At 30.1% G+C, this 21,526-nt stretch overlaps 1 protein-coding gene across 3 annotated transcripts; it reads left to right on the plus strand.

Annotated features, from left to right (window-relative positions):
* The first annotated feature begins 16,662 nt into the window (after nt 1-16,662).
* LOC141666896 (WPP domain-interacting tail-anchored protein 1-like) lies at nt 16,663-21,525 on the plus strand. Of its 3 annotated transcripts, XR_012552397.1 has the most exons (6): nt 16,666-16,865; nt 17,443-17,990; nt 18,351-19,516; nt 20,031-20,177; nt 21,005-21,396; nt 21,479-21,525. XR_012552397.1 is itself a non-coding variant. In XM_074473140.1 (5 exons), the coding sequence occupies exons 2-5, from the start codon at nt 17,471-17,473 to the stop codon at nt 21,058-21,060; spliced, it is 1,845 nt and encodes a 614-aa protein (XP_074329241.1). In that variant the 5' UTR covers nt 16,663-16,865; nt 17,443-17,470; the 3' UTR covers nt 21,061-21,525. The 3 variants fall into 3 exon arrangements, 2 of the variants coding, with proteins under 2 accessions (XP_074329241.1, XP_074329240.1); XM_074473140.1 differs by having other exon boundaries at nt 16,663-16,865; nt 21,049-21,525; XM_074473139.1 differs by having other exon boundaries at nt 21,005-21,525.
* The last annotated feature ends 1 nt before the right edge of the window (nt 21,526 follows it).

Here is a 21,526-nt window from a genome sequence, read left to right on the forward strand (position 1 = left end):
CATTTGCTTATGTGGACTCTTCCATTTCACTGTTAGAGTGTTCTTTTTCTTCACCATCACACAATTCATGTGTGCTTCCTTCAATCAATGGTTCCTTGCAGCATTCACTGGATACCGACTATGTAGATTCTCCATCTTCAAGATCTTGACTGTCTCCACCAGATGACTTAACCTTATATTTGGAATTTCTTCTGAATTTAATTGCACTACATTTAGAAGCCATCTCAAACATAGTTTGATCATCTAATTTCTCAAGTTCTTCCAAAGTATAATAGTCATATGTAGCTTCTTCATTTCTAGTCAGATTTGATCCACTTGTAGAAGCTTCTGAAGTCAGTGATCCTTCAAAATTTTCTTTAGGAATTCTGTATTCCTCTGCTATAGGACGTTGATTCTTTCATGGTCTTGTTCTCTTTGTTCACTGTCTCAGACCCATGTTTGACATTTCTCTGCTTTTCCTCAGCTTCATAGGTCTTCAACTTGTCATTAAACTCATAAAATGACATTGTGTTAAAGTCCAGTCCTTCACTGTTGGATGATACTTTATTTTTTAAATGACTGGGCAAGGTAAGAATAAATTTTCTGTTTATCTGTATCTATGAGTGTTTCTTCCCAAGTGTACTCATCTCATCCAGAATTTGGGTGTACCTTCCAAGCAACTGTTTGATACTTTCACCGGAAAGAGATTTAAACTCCTTGTACTCAGACATCAGAAATTCAATATGTTCTTGTCATCAGTTTCCTCCACTATAGCTTCAATGGTTTCCCACATGTGTTTAGCACTAACACAATCCTTAATCCTATGGCGCATATTGGAATCCATTGACTCAACTAAAATTGATCGAAGACTTGCATCCAAAGAAACTAATTCCTTATCCCTATCTGTGTATTCAGATGGATCCTTTGGGATAAACTCTTCAGGAACTCCTCTATCTAAATCTGTAGGTACAGAAATGTCCTTTCTTGGTATAAAAGGACCACTCTCTAAAATTCCCTTGTAATCACGGTTTACCACTGAAATAAATAGTGTGATCTTTTTCTTCCACAGTTTATAGTTGTTTTCACTAACATTACTGAAGGAAGGAACCTTGATGCCATTAACTGTCCGAATACTCATATTTTCAGATCTGTGAAATTTTTTCAATATAATGTCTCAAAATACGATAACCCAAACAGTCAAAATCCACCAACCCTAATCAATCAACCAATCCACAACAATCAAGAATACTACGACCACAAATCAACCCAAATCAGATCTACACACCAAAAGCACTCCCAGACTTTGTACAACCAAAATCAACAACAAAACTTGCTAATCTAACAGATCAGATCTGTATATCGATCAACAAGCTCTGATATCAATTGTTAGGTCCAAAAGGTACATACAGAGGGGGGTGAATGTATGTTCTTCATTTTTCATTAATTAATTGCAGCGGAAAATAAAACTCGAAAACGAAATAAACAAACACAGGGAGATTCACAGAATAGTTCTTGTTATTAAGAAATTAAACCGTAAAGGGTTGCTTACAACTCTGAATATAGATGATTCGAAGCAACAAATATAGACAGAACCAAAAATAATAACTATCAATCTAGGGTTCTATCTATTTTCTGTTGAATCAAAAGAGTTTTGCAAGTATACACAGAAAATTGAATAGGATGCCATTTGATAATTAACCATGTGTTCATTTGTCTCTGTCCTTTTTCTTATTTTAATTTCGAACAAAAGCATGCATGAAGTAGTTCTGGCTGGAAATCCTTTTTAAAATAAATAAATAAATAAAATATTTGATTATTAAAGTAAATAAATAAATGAATAGGATTTCATTTATTTATTTAATTTAAAACAAATATTGATTTATTTTTCCAATATTGATTTATTTCATACACTTGCACTGTGAGGAATGATTACCAAATAGTGTCTTCACTTGGTTGGTTGATCCTAAGGTTCAACTTTGAATACATTTTGAAGGATTACTCAACTAAGGGGGAGAGATTATAAAGAGATTATGGACCGATAATCTTTCTGTAACTAAGAAGAGGGATTTCTAACTTTATTGTACTAAGGAAGGGATTCTTCATCTTAGGGGGAGAGATTATTGGGTTTTGGTTCTAAGTTCCAAAATGTTTTCTATGTGCTTTATGGGAAGATCTGAAAGTTATTGAAGACAGTGTTTGGAAGACGTATCTATCTGCAACTTTACATAAGGGAGAGAAGAATTTATTCTCTGCTGAAGCTGAATGTGTATAGAAGATGCGGTAGATATAAGATAGTATTATTTCCAAGTCCGGGATTGAAAGTTGAAAGCTGATTGAAGATTTTTGGTTAAGGTTAGTTGAGTTATCCTCCAAACTGTTGCTTCTCCAGTATTATTTAACCGTCAGGTGTAACAGTCAAATAGGGGGAAATTGTTGAGTAAGATTGAAGTTATATGTATAACTCAACAATACCGGTTTGGATAACTCAATATAGAACGAGGATTTTGAAATAATCTATGTTACACGAGGATCAATACCGATTGTTTATTGGGTATATGCACAAAAGGTTTTGTTAGCTGCAGTGAAGAAGACGTCAACAGTGATCCGTATGAAGTTCATTAATATGTTCAGGCATCGGAGGAATAAGGTTGGAGTCGTTCGAAGCAGTTATCAGAATCAGTGTGAAGACCTCAAGGATTCCTAGTGTAGTTAGTTATATTTGGTAGAAGACTTAACAGTGATTTGTACGGGTATAATATGAAGGCCTGAGAGCGGAACTAGTCGTCTGTGAACCTGACCCGTGCACTAGACGTCAGTGATCTGTGAAAGGAAACGGAGTATTATTTTTAGAAATACTGTTAAGTGGTTTTTGTACTCGAGGAGTCTAGAAATATTTTGAGGTACGAAAACCCGGAGATTAGAAGGCCTGCAGATACAGAGGAGTACAACTCGAGGATTTACAAGATTTATTTTTAATCAATGACTGATTTTTAATTAAATGAATAAATGGAAACTAATTCATTTATTTATTTATTTTTATATCACAATTGATTTTAAAATAAATAAATTAAAAATTGATTTTTATTAAATGAATAAATGAAACTCAAAATATTTATTTATTTAATTTAATATCAACTTTTAATTTTGGAAAAATAAATTGAGGTTTGATTTTTAATTAAATAAATAAATGAAATTAAATTGCATTTATTTATTTAGTTAAATTAAAAATCAAATGTTTATTTTTTTAAATCCTGAAAATTACCAGCCAGATTATTTGCATGCATGCATGTTCGAGCAGGTGTTGTCTAAAAAGAAATTCAGACAGAATCAGGCGTACATGCAGAAGTGAATTGGCTGCAAATCAAAATAAATAAAATTGATGAATGAATGAACCAGACTAACACTTGTGCAAAGGGAAATGAAGGAGGTCTGTTGTTTGATTTTTGGCACGGGCCCGCATGTGCTTGGATAAATCAATACGGCTTGAAGTTGTACTCCCTCCGTCCCGGCCAATTCTTTACGTTTGGTTTGGGCACGGAGATTAAGAAATATGTATAAAGTAGTGAAAAAGAGAAGAAAAGGTGGGTAAAGTGGTGGAACCCAGTGATTTTTAATATATAAAAGAGAGATAGTGGAGTAAAAGTAGTGTAAAAAGGAAGAAAAAGTGGGAAAGTGGTGGGACCCATTGACTATTTTTGGTAAGTTTTGAAATATAAAGAATTGGATGGGACATTCCCAAAGGAAAATGTAAAGAAATGGTTGGAACAGAGATGGTTGGAACAGAGGGAGTACCATTTCTCAGAAAATTGGCAGGACTTAATTTTCTTTTGCTGCTCTCCATCTCGCGCGCGTGGCGCACAAGCGACACTCCTCTCCTGCGTTAATTCTCGCGCGTGGCACCCCACGTCATGACCCCTGCGTCTTGTTCGGCGTGTGTCTACAAAACACTCCTATTGGCTTGCCTCTCTTTTAATTCGAATAAAGTAAAAGAGGTTGTACTTCTTTTATTTGTACAACACAGGAATAAACAATTGTCTCAAGCAACTACACTTCTGAGTCGCAACTTACAGTCTGAGTCGCCAGTTGCCCTATAATGTTTGTGCGTTGCAGGTTGAAGTTCTAATTTAGATAGTAGCAACATAAAAACAAGTCACCAATTAATTCTCCATTTTGTTAGTCGCAAGTTAGAGTTTGGATCTAACAGTCGCAAGTTAAGGTCAGGAGATTTAAGTCGCAAGTTGCAATTTGAAAGCTGTCAACCCAATTTGCTTGGTTCCATTTGTGCCAAGTAGCTTCCTATCTCCTCCACAATCTATCATCTATATAATCAAATTTGCAGCAGATTGGTAAATAATTTCTCAGCACATTCAAGAAACGAAGCTCTATAGAAATTTACTCTCAGAGAATTTTTCGATTTCATTTATTGAAATTAAGGAGAGAAGTGCTGCCCAATTTGATTTACATCACATCCAAGTCTTACATATTGTAACACTCATTATTTGTAGCCTCTTTGTGTGTATTGATTATCATTTGGTAAAGGTGATTATCATTTGGTAAAGGAGCTGTGGATTTTTAGAGTGATAAAAAGAATCCTAGATTGATAGAACATTGCATTAGTTCTTTTTATATTTGTTGCTCTGAATATTTGTATTTGGAGTTGTAAGCAAACCTCTGGGTATTTATCCTTTTTCATAAAAAAATATTTACCCATAATCTCTTTGTGTGTTTATTTCATTTTAGTTTTGATATTCCGCTGCAATTAATTTTAGAAAACGAAAAACATACATTCACCCCCCTCTGTATGTACCTTTTGGACCGAACACCCGCCAATAACAAATATTTATATTATTATTTATACACTACTAAAGCTCACAGGTTCGAACTCCACCACCAACAAATATTTATTTTATTATTTATACACTACCCAAGATTCAAGTTCGAATTCCGCCAACAATAAATATTTATATTATTATTTATAAATACACTAATAAAGTAATGATCCAAAAAGAAATTTATTATAATTTTAAATAATAATAAATATTAATGAAGACCCGTGTATCGCACGAGTTGTAAAACTAGTATAATTATAATAACCGGAATGTGGTATAATTTGGTTCAACCTCCATTTTGGTTATCCCCCTCTCACAATCGTCATATCTTTTGAATCAAATGAATAAAACCGTTAGATCTAAATATTAAAATAATACACTACCCAATATTTCCGGTTCAAATATATATTAAAATATAATAACCGGATTGAGTATAATTTAGTTCAACCTTCATTTTGGTTCTTCCTCTCACGACTGCAATCTCTAAGCTTTGAATTCTCCAACAACAAACATGTATATTATTATATTTTAAACTATAATAACCGGAATATTGTATAATTTGGTTTAATCTCCATTTTGGTTATCCCCCTCTCACAATCGCAATCTCTCAAGTATGAATCCCTCTAACAACATACATTTATTTATATACTCCCTCTATTTCAAATTAGATTCCATTTTTAAAAAACCACACAAGAAAAATCTCTTTTATATATAATAAGAGAACATGGTGATAATATTCATAAGATAAAAAAGTCTCATTGAAATGACTAATTTACCTCTTTACTATAAATTTATATAAAAGAGGTCGTTGGAAGGAATTGAACCCGAGTCTTTACATTCACAAGTACATCACCTTACCACTACACCACATTGTTACTTAGGTTTTTTATCATACAAATAATACGTGATTGTCGTAAATAGAGACAATTTATTTAACTTTAAACATGATTACTAAAATAATTGTAGAGTTAGTTTCGAACAATTGAATTTGAGATATAAAGTTAAGCATAGTACATAAACGAATCATTCCTTTATTTATTAAGTAATTTTTAATTTACTAAAGTATTTCACACATTTTTAATATATATTTTTTAATAAAAAATAAATTGTACATATAATTAATATTTTATATGTTGAAAAGAGGTACACTTATATGAATAATATATATGTGTGCTACATATTTAGATAAGTTATAATTAACGTATTTCGAATTCAAAATTAGAACTTGACCCATTTTTTAAAAAATACTCGAAATTTGACTAAATGACCTGCCCGTAAATACCACGTCACTATCTAGGTTTAATTTAAATTACGAGTGAAAGAACATCTTCGGTAAATTATTTATTTTGGTATTTGCATAATTTAACATAAAATTTAAAACACGTGTATCCTCTCCAAATAGGCATGAATTTAATTGACATTATCAAAAGTGAAAAGCCATTTCTAGCAAAATATTTTCAAAAATATTTTTCAAAATGTATTTATGTTTTAAAGATAAATACAAGAGATATTCCAATTTGCTGAAAATCAAAATATATATTTTTAAAGGAACATACTCCAAAGCAATGAGATCGTAAAAGAACTATCGGAAATATGATCTTTCTTAGGCTCTCTTGAAATATTAATAAGGCAACAAGTTTGAAAAAAGAATATCAGAACTTGGATATTCTTTAGAAGACTCGTGCTAAATTTATTGTAAAAACATATATTTTTGAAAAAGGATAAAATATATATCTTTCACTCCATAAACTTTTATAAATCCAAAGATATATTTTTACACTCTTAGAAAAATATTTGATTAAGGAATATTAATATCTCATTTTATCCCCCTCCTCATATTTTTCAAAGTAATTTTCTCTCGTATCTCAAATATATTATTTATCGGAGAAAATACTTTTAAATACTTATTTCCCACACTCTCAAAATATTTTATATTTAAGGAAATATATTCTAAGTATTTATTATAGCCCAAACTAAGCCAACAAAGTCTATCTACCTTCATAAAAGATCGTTCATATTTTATTTGGAACCGAACCCTGATTTAATCGTTTTAAATCCAAATAAAATACTTCCACTTGCTAGAAAATCTTGAAACTTATGATTTGTCACCTAAATGGTATTTTCTATGCATGGTTAAAATTTCGTAATTTTTGAGAAATTTTGTCCGGTTGTGATTTTTCTGGGTGTTGACCAAGACTTTGACCGAACATTTGACCAAGCAACCTTTGACTAAAATTGACCAAAACTTGCAGATCATCATTTTATGATATTTAGATAATTATCATATTTTTGGTTGTGTTTAATAAAGGGTTTTCAAAGTTGTTATATTTAATGGTGCTAATTACTTAATTAACTAAGTAATTAATTATTAATTGAAAAAGCTAAAAACCATTATTATATAATTAATAGTTGCTGGGATTTTTCTTATTTGTCCTATATGTAAGTTGCAAATAAACACACCTTATCCTCCATGTCATCAATCCACACCACTCTCTTCATCCACCATTTATTTTAACCCAATCTCAATCACTCCCTTCACCTAACTCCTATAAATAAACACCCACCCCCACCATTTTTTATACAAGCTAACAGCTAATTAATTGATGGGCATTTTCAAGAAGTATTATCTCTACACACTCTATAATATCCAAACCCAAATACTTCATCTCAAAAAACCTTCTATCTTACAAATATATATCATATATTCAAGGTTTTTGATCTCCAAGCTTAGTTCAACGAACCAAGCTCTATCGTCCCAAGCAAAGCTCATCCATACCACTTTCTTGCCTCCCGAAAGGCTGCCCAAGTTCGACCAACAAGCCAAAATCCGGCCGAACCTCCGGCGAATTTTTCCGGCGAACTTTTCCGTTCATCTCTTAAAAGTGGTAAACCTTTTAGCTTTCATCCGAGTCTTAACCGACCACTCTTAATATTCATATAAGAATCTTAGTAACACCTTCTCTTAATCTCTACAAGCTCTTATATAGAATAACTTAAAGAAAAACAAATCCGTACAAGGATTGTTTTCTACAAATTATACACTTATAAGCACGAAGTGATAATTTCAGACAACACTTGGTTTATATTCCTAACTAGCACCTTTAGTTTTTCGTGGGAATTAAATTACAAAGCTAGCATTTTATTCTTTAAACTTAAACGCACTTATTTTGGCCATATATTGATATATTTGTTATAATTGTTTAGCAAGACTTAAGCGATTTCCCTTACTAGCACCTTTAGTATTTCGTGGGAAAAACTTGAGGCTTATATTATATATATATATATATATATATACATATTTATTATATTTAGTTAAAAGATTTGAGTGAATTCCCTTACCAACACCTCTATTGTTTCGTGGGAAGATCTTAAAGCTTTTAAGTAAATATAAGTATATATATAATCGTATAAGAATTAAGCGACTTCCCTTACTAGCATCTTCAGTGTTTCATGGGAAAAACTTAAAGCTTATATTGTATCATATATATACACATATAAACTATGCTAATATAATTTAAACTATGCTCTTATATTTTGTGATATATTGTGTTTAAATTACGAACCTTTTATTCTCCCGGCCAAATATTTTATAAGTGCAAATAGTTAAAGAATAAGTGTAACGTTCTCGATTTATAAAAGTCTACACGCGACTATATTAAACGAGAAATTATTTTATCAAAGATCCGAAAGCTATAATGCTTCACCAAGGACTTGATATATTTATTACTTCGGAAATAAGATATATTATTCAAAACGAAGTAAAACCAAGTATACTTTAACATTCACTTAATCTAAAGAAAAGTATACATTAATATTCTTTTAAGAATATTTGTTCATCATCCGGTCTAGTTAAGTGTATTACTAGTCCAGACTCTTTTTATCTATAACGGGTATTGTTTCGTAGATATTGTCTTCTTCATTTTGCAGTGAGGTGAAGTATAGTGAGGCGATTCTCGTTCTAAGACCCAAGTCCTAGACGTACTAACGGGGAGTTAGTAGTCTTCGCACCGTGAGGAAAAAGAAAGACCCAAGACCAACTACTGAGATCCAAGACCGGCAAAACTTAGAAGGACAAAGACTACACCAAGGGTTCTACATCAACTTTGAAGAAATAACAGGGTGTTATTATCTAAGAAAGCTTGTGTAGGTTTGCACATTTATTTTGAGGTGGTAACCCGGAGTTACGCACCAAGACAGATATTTGTGGGGTTGTAAAGGCTTCTCCGTCTACGTAAGGAGCAAGGTTATTTTAAGGAAAAAAATCGGGTCCCGGAGAGGAGCTCAAGGACTGGACGTAGGGGTGAGCGAATCTATTAGAGGTTGCGCCATCGCGAACGAGGATAAATCTCTCGTGTGGTATTTTCTTCCTTGTCTTTTATTTTCGCATATATAATCTGCATCGGTAAAATATTTAAAACGAGATAAATATTTTTAAAATGCCATAATAATTTTTAAATTGGTAATTAAGCTATTCAACCCCTTCTAGCTTAAAATAGCCCTTTTACGAGACCTAACAACGAGTTCGACTAGAAAATCTTACCAACAAAGAAAAGTTTTGTGATAACTTATGTTGGTAAAAATTAATATCTTTGAGGTTTTTATAGAATCAAGTCAATTGATAATATGTTGAAAATTATTAGCTTCAAAATCATAATTTTACCCATTTTGAAAAATACTCGAAATTTGACTACATGACCCAGCCGAAAATACATCATCACTATCTAGGTTTAATAAATGTAAATTACGAGCTCGAAGAGAATATCTTACCAATAGGGATAAATTTTATAATATCTTATATTAATAAAAATTAATATTTTTCAGGTTTTTATACGATCAATTCAATTGATATTATGTATCAAAATTACTAACTGACCGGTTTTACATTAATACATTTGGAACTTGACTCAATATTTAAATATATTCTAAATTTGACATGAGATGTCACAAGCTCCGTTAAAACTACGAAGATATATTAAATCGATTTATTTATTGATGTTTCACTTTAAAAAAATTAGGTTTAAAATATTATTCAATGATGGTGAATTTACAAAGAGGTGCTCTTAATGTCCTATTTGTTCATTCTCTTTAGAAAAAATTAAACTACAACTATAAAGTAAAATTACTAATTTTCTTTAACATGTTATTTGAAACATGGTAAGACATTTGATACTTCTTCATAAAAAAATAGTTTATTTATTACATTATTTAATTAAAGATATATTTATATTCAAATATTTGTGAGACAAATCCTAAATTTTATATTATTCAATTTGATATGGTTATTATAAGTAATTATATACATAAAGTCCCTATTTTTTTTGGAGTTCTAGAGTCTAAAATCCTAATTTTATATTACAATCCAATCTAATGATTGAAGTTTTATGTTTCTAATAATTTAAAAACTAAAATAATAAACTACATGATATAAACGTGTATTATGGTGTTATATCATTAATGTTCAGCAAGTTGAATATTTACGTGTTCTACAACGTGAATACGTATATTCTTCAAATTGATCATGTTCTATAAAATCATATGTTCTGCAATGTTCAACTTGTCAAATGTATGAGATTTGCAAGATATTTATTAAAATAGTGATATTTGTAGAACATGATTCACATTATAATACGTTTTACAAATTTTTTTAATACTATTTTACTTGCAGAACATATATGTACTCAACTAAAAACAAGGACTCAATAGAACTTAACTTATATATATATAGGGGAATGTATAGGGAGATGATCAAATACAAACCAAACTTAAAATAAAAACTAAAAACCATTCACAAATTATATATTATATACGTTCATATTTTACGCCATCTACCTGCTCCTCTACCCCGTCCATTCTTTTGGTCTCCTTCCTCATTCATTTTCCCAGAATTCCACATTTTCTCCTCTTTCTCACCTTCTTCCCCCATCAAGCCCACCCGCCCATCTTTTTTTTTGACAATTTTTTCAACAATATTCAACTGGGACATCTTCTCCTTCACCTTACCTTAATAAATTAATAATACCCCCTAATTGCAGTAAATCAATGAATCATCGCTACCTTCTCCGCCAAAATCCGGTTGTCTTCTCCGGCGAGATTTTTTCTAATATCTTCTGTTTAAGTTTCAGATCTGGTAAATTGCTAAAAGCAATAGTGGTTATATTTGATGGATGATGCATATTGAATATAATTTTGGGAGTATCTGTGATTTGGTGATTCTAACATGTTTTTACAAATTTGTAATCGTAAATTTTTATGTAAAAATTGGAATTACTGGACCGGAAATAATCAATGATTTTAACAGTATAATTTAGTGATTTTTACTGCATAATTTAGCGATTGTCACTCTATAAAATAATGATGACGAACTAGTTAGTTATTAAATTAACCCAATTAGTGTTCTTTGTTTTAAAGATAGGTGATTTATGTAATAGGAATTATAATTTCTGGTATAGAACATGTTGATAATATTTAGAGGAGGTTGTAAGTTATGAAATTGTAGTTTGACAAATTTAGTGGTCTTAGGAAAATTGATTGAAAGTGGTGGTCGTATTCGGTGATGAAGCAGATTACAATCAAAGGATGTTTCTATGTTGATGGGGGTATTAATAATGATAGTTGGTGAGGATATATGTATACGTAGTGTATATGGAAGATGGCCAGGTGAGTATTGATGCATGTATATTATATGTTACTATGTAAGTGTACTCTCACGGGTTGGAACGTATCAATTAGTAATGGGCTGGGTTGGGATGGTTTCTAGTTTCTATTTAACTTGGTTTCTATTAGAGTAGCCCATATATATATATATATATATATATATATATATAATATATATAAGAAACTTGAAAAATTATAGAATTCAATATTTTGAAAAAAATATATTTAAAATTAGCAATAATAAATTTACAAAAAAATATTTATTGTTGGAAAATATTGTACAGCTATTTTGAATTATTTGAAAAAAGGATAAAACTATAATGTATTGTACTATTTGATTTAATCCATGTTATGCTATCTAACTAAAAAAAATATTAGTCGATATTTTAAAAAGATTAACAAATTTAATTAATATTTAAAAAAAATCATCAAATTGAAAATATTTAATTTTAGAAAATAATATACAATGTTATCAAGTTACTATAAAAAGAAATATTAGAATCATAAATGAAAGAAATTTCAAAATGATTTGAATGATGTTACTAGTACAAATTTATCTTCAGATTTTTGGAAAAAAAACTTCTGAATATCAGTAGTTAGTCTTTACGATATATGAATTATTTTTATGTCACATCCATGATTGATACGCTGTTGAGTAAAAATAGATATTGTGTGATTGTCGGTGCTATTACGACTACGATATATAAATAATTGTAATTTATTTATTAGATAATTATAATTTTTAAATAATCATAAATACATGTTATTTGAGTAATTTACTAAATAACAATTAGATATATGCATGATCAAGATATCTACCATATTAATAAACGAGACTAACATAATTTACTCGAAAATATAATAAATAATAATTTACATACATACACACACATGTGAATTTATCTTTACTAATATTAAAATATTCAATTTTAATGGTGTATTTCAGAGTTATTGATATGCATACTAGAAGAAAATAACAAAGCCTTTTATGTTCTGAAAATAAGAATGATCAATTAAATTCAAGTTTTTTTTAAATGTGTTAAAAACTAAATAGATTATGTTAATTTTAATTTATAAATTGACAATTATCTAACATCTTGTAAAATTAACTTTGTATGATAGAAATGATTAAAAGCTAAGTACACGGCCGAGATCAACTTTAGTTAATGAATTAAAACATTAACAATGATATTAAATCAACATAAACGTTGAATTATAAAAAAATAGCATTTTTCTTAAAAAATAAACTTATATTAATTGTAGTGTAAATTCTACTTTGTTGAATATTACGATTGCACGTCTTGACCAATTTAATTATGCATTACTAATCCTTTTAAATTAAGCAAGGTAATTGTAAATTAGTATTGACTTTAGTAATAAAATATCTCATTACTCCGGATTTATTTGACCAAAACTCAAAAAATTTACTCGACTCTGCAATATACACATATGTTAATTTTTAGAATCTTCTTATAAACATATTGACGATATTTGATCGATTAACTTTAATTTTTTCCTTTTACACGTACAGTGACTACCATGTTTATATTAATTTAGTAAATACAAATTACACGACACAAATAAGAAAATATGTATTATGATTAATGAGATATATTAAAAACGTTATGAACGTTATTAATGTTTTACATGAAAATCATACACATTGATGGATACTCAACTTTTATCTGATATGTTTTAGACGTTATACAATATTTATCAATAAGAAAATGATCAAGAATTTTACTAATATAATTGTATGGTGTAAAAAAAATATAAAAAATGACCCGTGCCTCGCACGGGTTATTATGCTAATTAGATTTGATAAGAGAAAAAGTGTATTAATTGCATTAAATAAATATAATATGTGGCATATAGTTGATATTGAAAATATAAATTAGAGATACGTGGAACAAAGTTGATTTTGAAAACATAAATCTCTTCTATATATAATAGGAGAACAAGGGTATAATTTCATGAGATTAAAAAGTCTCATTGAAAAAACTAAATTACTCCTGTTTTTAATATTTATATAAAAAATGTGTTTTGTGGGAATCGAACTCAAGTTATTTCAATCAACTATATAACCTCTTACCACTACACCATATTGTCACATATGTTTTTTTATCATATACATAATATGTAAGTGTGCTAAATGAATATTTTATTTAACTTTAAACATACTTACTTGAATTTCAAAAAAAAAGATAGTTAGTTGAATATTTGTACAGTTAATTTTAAGGAATTGAATTCCAAATATAAAATTAGGCATAGTACATAAATTGATTATTATCTTATTTATTAATCATTTTTTAGTTTGAAAATATATCTCATGTATATTTTAACATATTTTTTATTATAAAAAGTAATTAAAATGTACATATATAATTTTTTGAAAAATACTGAAAATAGAATCACTTATATATAAATAATCTATATTGGTATTACATATTTAGATAAGTTCAAATTATAATGAGTCAATGCATTTTAGAAATTCGCCCATTGTTCAAAAAATACTCGAAATTTGACTACATGACCCGGCCGAAAAACATCGTCACATTCTACGTTTAGTAAATTTAAATTACAAGCTCGGCGAAAATATCTTACCAATAATGTGAAATTTTTTAATATCTTATGTTAATATAAATTAATGTGTTTGAGGTATTTATACGATCAAGTCAATTGATTATTTATATTAAAATTACTAACTTCACTGGTAACGCATCATTATTTTTGGGATTTGTCCCAATTTTAAGAATATTTGAAATTTGAAGTGAGATCTCACTAGATTTGTTAAAACTGCGATAATATATTAAATCGATTTATTTTTCATTTTTCACTTTAAAAAAACTAACTTTTTAAAAAGAATTCTTTTAGATCAACAATATTCATTGATCAAGATAATATTGTACAAATATTTTAAATTATTTTAGTATTTAATTATTCAAATAAAAGTTATATCTATACTATATTGTAGCATTTGATTCAATGCATTTTATATTATTTAAGGAAAAAAACATATATTGTTCAATAATTTGAAAGAATTAACCAGTTCAATTGATATTTATAAAACTTTATCCAACCGAATTTTTTTAATTTTAAAAGAATAGTATAAAATGTCATCAAATTATTATATGAAGAAATATTAGATCGTAATGAAAAAAACTAAAAAATGGTTTAAATAACAATATAAATATAATTTTTCTTTCGAATTCTTGAAAAAAAATCATGAATATCAATAATAAGTCTTAAAAATATATAATTCATTTTTATGTTACCGCCATGATTGATACCCGGTTGCATAAAAAATAGATATGGATTGTTTGTCAATGATAATATGAATACCATATATAAATTATAACAATTTATTTATTACATAATTTAAATTTTTGAATAATTATAAATGCATGTTATTTAAGTAATCAATTATCTCACTAAATGTTAATAATGATTATATATGTACATAAATCAGATTTTTAGCATATAAATAATTGAAACCATCATAATTTACTAAGAGATGTAACATACAATAATTTACATGCTAACACACATACATATAACTTAATCTAATTTTGTTAACAGTAGTGTAAATAAAAAACTAACATTTTTCCGTACATACATACATTGAATTTCAAAAAGTAATAATTTTCATTAAAATCAACTTTAATATTAACAATAATGTAAATTTTACATTATTGTATATAATGATTGCAAGTCATTCTGAATTCAGTTATGCATTTTTTATCTTTTTAAATTGAGTAAGTTAATTGTAAGTTAGTAGTGAACTCAGCAATAATATAGAGTAGTGCATATAGTTTACTTATATAAAATTCAAGATTTTTTTTATCGTAGGTAACCCGCAGCCGCTACCCTTCGGGTGCGCACTGGGTAAACCCTACAGGCTCACGCAATAGCCTGCAAACCACGTGAACCAAGGTAAACCGTATTTAAACGACAGGCTCTGACTAATCATAAATTCTCCTCCTGTGGGATTCGAATTGGTCAACTCTGTATTCAACATATATGTTAATTTGTAGTTTTTTATTTGTAAACATACTAACGGCATTCTACATATTAAGTTTAATCGTTTCGTTTTAAACATACACTTACTACCCTGTTTATATTCATTCATTAAATATAAAATAACGGGTAAGAAAAATATAATATAATAATAGTTGATGGGATATTCACTCCTAAAAGTGAATAAGAATTCGAAGCTCCTAATGTTATAGAGGGGGACATTGAGCTTGTTGGAGAGAAATTTTATCTCCATTTCTTAAAAATTTCTTAAAAATTTGTCTGAAGAGCATATATAAGGATATTGTTAGAGTTGCTCTATAAACATTATAATTACATGATGTATAAAAAAAATCTAGAAAATGACCCGTGTCTCGTACGGGTTATCATGCTAGTTTATATTGAAAGTTGAAGTGGATAACTAATTTGAAACAATTTTTTTCTCTAAAGTGTACATTAAAGTGTACATGTATTATGAGATGGAGGTAGCATTATTATATTATTAGTATAGATACAAATAAATTTCTAGATTCAAATCTCTTTAACAATAAATATTATCCAAATATTATAATAATTCACAAACCAATCTCTTAGACTTGAATCCTTTTAACATCAAATATTTATATTATTATTTATAATGATAAAAATAAATTCTCATAATCGAATCATACCGATGACAAACATTTCTATAAATATTTATAAAGGTAAAAAAAAGTTAATAGTTCAACTTTGTTGATAGTTATACTATTTTTTATACTATTTAATCTTACCTCCACATTATGTACATTCAATTTAAATCACACTTATATATGTATTACTTTAATATTTAATCGTTTACATTATAATTCATTTATATAATATAAATTAAAATATATAAATATTAACGGGAACAGTTAATCGCACGGGTTGTAAATTAATATATTATAGTAAATGATTTGCTCAATGATAATTTCAATTTATTATATCTTAGTACCTGTTTATTTAATATCAATTATTTTTAAATATAAAATATGATTTTTATTTATAAATTAATTAACTTAAATTTTTTTGACAAATATAACTTATAATCTTATAAATGAATATTCGTTAAGGATCGGACCCTAAACGAGAAGATAAATTTTAAAAGAAAAGTATTTAATTACACATCCGAGGCGTAAACCTTTTTCTTAGCCCTTGGGCAAGGCCCCTGAAACATAAAATTAGACCATCAACGCATCCGACCATCATGGCCCATAGCCTTTCCAGAGACACCCCACGTGTCCACAAAGAGGCCCAGGATCTCGATCTCAACAAGCACAATCTTCAATCTTTCATACTCTAAACATTTTCTCTCTTTTTTTCACTACTTTGTCTCTTCATTTCATACAACCCCTCAAGATTCATACCCTGGTAATATTCTCCTTTAAAATCTCTTTTTTACCCTCTTTTTTATGTATTTTACATACTTGTATTAATGTTCATAACCTTAAAATGTTTGTTTAACCATCAAGTTTGGATTTTTATGAGTATTGCATATTTTTAATTCTTAATCTTGATCTGGGCTATTCATTTATGACTGTGATGCATATGTGTGTATGTTTCTTGTTTGTTATGTTGAGTTTAAGGCATAAGATTTAGTGTGGAATTACATTTTTTATAAGAATTAATGAAGTTACTACAAGTTAGTAAATTCATATTTATGCTTTTGTTGATTTGAATCTTTTGTTAAATTCTAGTTATTGGACATCTATGTAGTTAACTTTGTGGTGCATTTAAGACATTTAAATATGTGTGCTTATGGTCATTACAAATTGCGGCGGTTATGGACTATGATTGAAGTTATAGAATTTGCCAATTTGGTATACTTGTTTATTGACTTAGGTTAAGAGTTTTTGGAAAGTTTAGACTTGCCTTTAAATGACCCTTTTTCGCACTTTTTATTGGCATGTGTTGGTAAGAGTTCTGTAATGAATTTATGTTGTTTTAGGTGTTGAGGCAATAGCGATACGATTGGAATGGATACGAGTGGAAAAGAGGTTGATGTCATTAATGACGATGTACCTGAAAGTGTGTCACCGAGGGCTGGTATCATGCAAGAGATGGTTGATGTCGGGGAGATTCTAGCAAGAGTGAATGTAGGTACTGCTTGTTCTTCTGAAAAAGCCGCTAATTTGAACATGCTAATGTTGCATGTGGCAACTAAGGAGAGTGAATACAAGGCATTCATTTCTGACGGAGATTTAATGTTGAAGGATTCTGCTGAGAAAGTGCTTTATTTGGATCTCTTGTGTGGTATTTTGGATTCGGAGGTGAATGAACTACAAAATTTCATGTCTAAGCTTCGGATGGAGATTGTTTTTGCCCGCACATTATTGGTATCATATGAAGACTCGGGTGAAGATTCGGATAATGTGGAAAATAGGTTACAAGATTCTGAAGAATCATTGAGGCAATCACTTGAGCAGATCTCAGATATAAAGGAGCAATCTTCGGATGTCCAGAGGAATTTGTTAAGATCATCTGGAGAAGATACATGTAAGCTATTTGATTTTTAATTATTTTGTCGTGAACTTGTGAGCACCTATATATATAGAAAGGAGATGACCGTAAAACGAAGGTTGTATGTTGCACTTACAAATTCTGCAGGTGTGCAATGTACTTTAAGGTTAAGAATATCATGTAGTAAAATAGTGTCAAAGTAGAAAATGTGAAATGCGTATATCTTTCTCTCAACACTGGGATAAACTGCCAGGTATGGTGCACTAGACACAGCATCCTGCTACTGCTGTAGATAACGGCATTCTAAATGAATGTTTCCAAATTGTCATTTCAATGGATTGCTGCATGCTAGTAAGATGTAGTTACCAATGATTTCATTATGCATGCATTTTTCAGGGAAAGGTAGCAGAGCCATAAAACAGGTAGAAGGTGATAATTTTTCTGAACCAAGGAACACTTTAAAGATGCTAGCGAGATCTTTGGCAAGGGAACAGGAACTTGAGAGAATGATAGCTGAATCAAGAGAAGTCGAAGAAGATCTGAAGCAAAGGTTGCATTCCTCAGAACATGAAAATTTGTGCATGGAGGAGGAAGATTTAGTATTTTTGGAAAGGTTGTTTGAGGAAGAAAATACTGCAGAGGTTCTGATGGGAATTTCAAAAGAGTTAATATGCCAAATCCAGGAATTGATTTGTAATCTGAATCTTTCAAAAATCCGAGAGAATAGTTTGAGATCAAAGCTTGATGATTCCATTCAGGAGTTGAAAGCGAAAGATGCTACTCTGCAGAGGACTGAAAGCAGCAATACTAAAATTAATGAGGTTTTCTTAGCAGATAAAAAGAAATTAATGGGAAATCTAATAGAAACAGAGAATAGGTTGATTCATGTTGATACTGAAGCCTTTACATTAAGAGAAACGTTAAGTTCTTTGGAGACCCAACTGAAAGAGTATGAGCGGAAGCTAATGGATTTCAAGATCCCAGGTGACGAGGGTAAAAATTTGTTGCAGAAGCTTCATGAAATGATTAATACACAAGATGATCTGAAAAAACAGTTATGTAAAGCAGAAGGAAGAGCTGATGCGGCAGAGGCTAACTGTAAATTGCTGACAGAATCAAACAAGGAACTGAATGAAGAGTTGAATATTCTTAAAGCTAGTGAGAATACCAGTGTAATGGTTAATTCACTGGGAAGGGAGATGAGTGAATCTGATATTATGCTACAACGTGCATCTGCTGAAGCAAGTATGGAGAAAGAAAACATGTTGAATTCTACAATAAAGGATATGGAAAATGTGATCGAGAATTTAAAATCAAAGGTTTCAAAAGCTGAAAATATGATTGAAAGTGCAGAAGATAAGTGCATCGAACTGTCAGAGCGTAACTCAGATCTTACTGAAAAACTTCTTTTTCTTGAGGGTAAAATGGATTGCTTGAAGGTGTCCTTGCATCAAGCTGAGGAATTGAAGAAGGCAACGGCAAAGGACATAAAAACTCGAACAAAAATAATAACAGAAATGGTCATGCAACTAGCCTTTGAGAGAGAACGCCTTCAGAAACAGGTATTAAATTGTTAATCAATTCTCTTTATACAAATATGTACCAGTTGTAACATGACTTGTCCCCCATTTTAAACTTTCCCTATCTTGGTGACATCAAGTTAACCTAAATACACTTTTCTTAGAAAAATTTGATGCAAGGAATTCCAGAAATTCATGGTACCTAAAAATGTATTATGGAAGTATATTTCTACCTGGCAGATTCTTGTATTTCCTTAACTGCTGAGAGTCGGATAAATCTTCTGTGCTCTAATTAGAATTTCCTTGGGTGTATACTTCTCTTCTATCGGCCCAACACAAGAATATGCAGAATTCTACATGTACTATATCCTTGTGAATTGCGAATTTCGACAAGAATAGAAACTGCACATTAATCATGCACTAATACCTGTAGCGAATGGACAAGAACTTTATCTCCCAGAATCATGGTATTAAAATGTTGGCAGTGATTTGTTAGCCTAGTTGAAACTTTGTTATTATATTTTTGTTCAAATTTGACAGTTTTTGTCTGGTGCAGATTTCTTCATTAAGAAAGCAGAATAGGATATTGGCGAACCAGTCACAGCAAACAAGCAAAAATCAAGTAAATTCGAGCCATAACGTAAAAGAAGATACCGAAATTTTGACTTCTACAAATGCCATGAGAAATAGCAGAAGTGCTAACGTAAGTGCTTTCCTTCTTAATTATGAGATAAAAAAAACAATTTTCATAGTTAGATTATTCTGACAACATTAAAGACATGCCTTCCTTTTCCGAGGCATCTGTATCACATACTAACGTCACGAGTCTTCATCTATTGAATGTGAATGATAATTCACAAGCGAAGGGAAGCATCTGCGAGTTAGCTTCCCCTGAAACAGTTAATTGTGGTAACAGCTAAGTTGAAGCTGGAGTTTTTTTATTATATTATATTTAGGAGAAAAAGGCTGCCGTCAAGTAGACTAAACAATTTTTCACCTGACTTTAAATGTTGCTTTGTAATGTCTGTTGGACTTCTAATTGTGATTTATTTATTTTTATCTCGAAAGGCCAAAGGAAACAACTGTGCACTGCTCCAAGTAAATTCTATAACGCAATCAATCTAAACAAGAATGAGGTCACAAGTTTTGTATTCAGTTAGCTGTTGAATACCTTTCTTTATTGTTAAACTTCAATTATGACATCCATAATGAGTAATATGGATTTGTTGCTAACATGTCTTTAAAAGTTGCATAAAAGGCTTGCAGACTTGAGATGATAGTTGGTAGGTCTATTAATTGCCACATTCTTGCAGTTACTGTCCTGTGGGATAGGAAATGAGACTGGCCTGTAGTACAGCTATATTCTTATTTCTTTCTACTGCATCCATAAAAACCAGTTATTTTGATTTTCATTTCCTCAGTCCATTGGCCATTTTCATGGTAAAAATATCAGTAATGGTTGTTATAAAATGTTAAAAAGTAAAGTATGTCATTCTTTTTCTGTAATAAACTATGTTTTTGTTATTTTAGATTGACAAAAAGGATGAGATTGAAAGTGAGCCAGATGATTGCAGATTGGACTTTGAAACTGTTAGAAATATTGATGCAAGACAGCTGAATGTGAAATATGTGATCATGTTGGTCCTTGTGTTGGTGATCTCCGTCTTTGCATCTTTGTTTTTTCAACCTCCAGACAGCGGATTCTAGCCGAGTGGTCCCTGATCATCTTAGCCGAGTGGTCCCTGATCATCTTTCTCGTGAGATCGTGCTCTTCACTTTCGGAGGAAAACATGGATCTTTCATCTTTGCACTTTATGAAAACAGCATTCCTGTTGAATGTCCTGGCTTCCACGTGCACCTGTTTTAACTTCCGCACTTAATTCCAACCTAGACATGCATCAACATCAGCAAGCTCTAATTTTGTGAGTATTATCTTAGCAAATATTATCTTAGCAAAGTCTTGTAATGTGTGAAAAAAATGAGAATTAGCATTTCTTTTTTCAGGTTAATTGTATCTGTATATGCCAAGTGTGTATCTGGCCTTTGTTTGAT

Source organism: Apium graveolens, chromosome 6, assembly GCF_009905375.1.
Source record: "Apium graveolens cultivar Ventura chromosome 6, ASM990537v1, whole genome shotgun sequence".
Lineage (NCBI taxonomy): Eukaryota > Viridiplantae > Streptophyta > Magnoliopsida > Apiales > Apiaceae > Apium > Apium graveolens.

Excerpts from the sequence above, each read along its gene's own strand:
- LOC141666896 (XM_074473139.1), top strand. The coding sequence starts at position 17,471 with ATGGATACGAGTGGAAAAGAGGTTGATGTCATTAATGACGATGTACCT. Across the intron at positions 17,991-18,350 it reads ATCATCTGGAGAAGATACAT|GGAAAGGTAGCAGAGCCATA; the intron begins GTAAGCTATTTG and ends TGCATTTTTCAG. Across the intron at positions 20,178-21,004 it reads GAAATAGCAGAAGTGCTAAC|ATTGACAAAAAGGATGAGAT; the intron begins GTAAGTGCTTTC and ends TTGTTATTTTAG.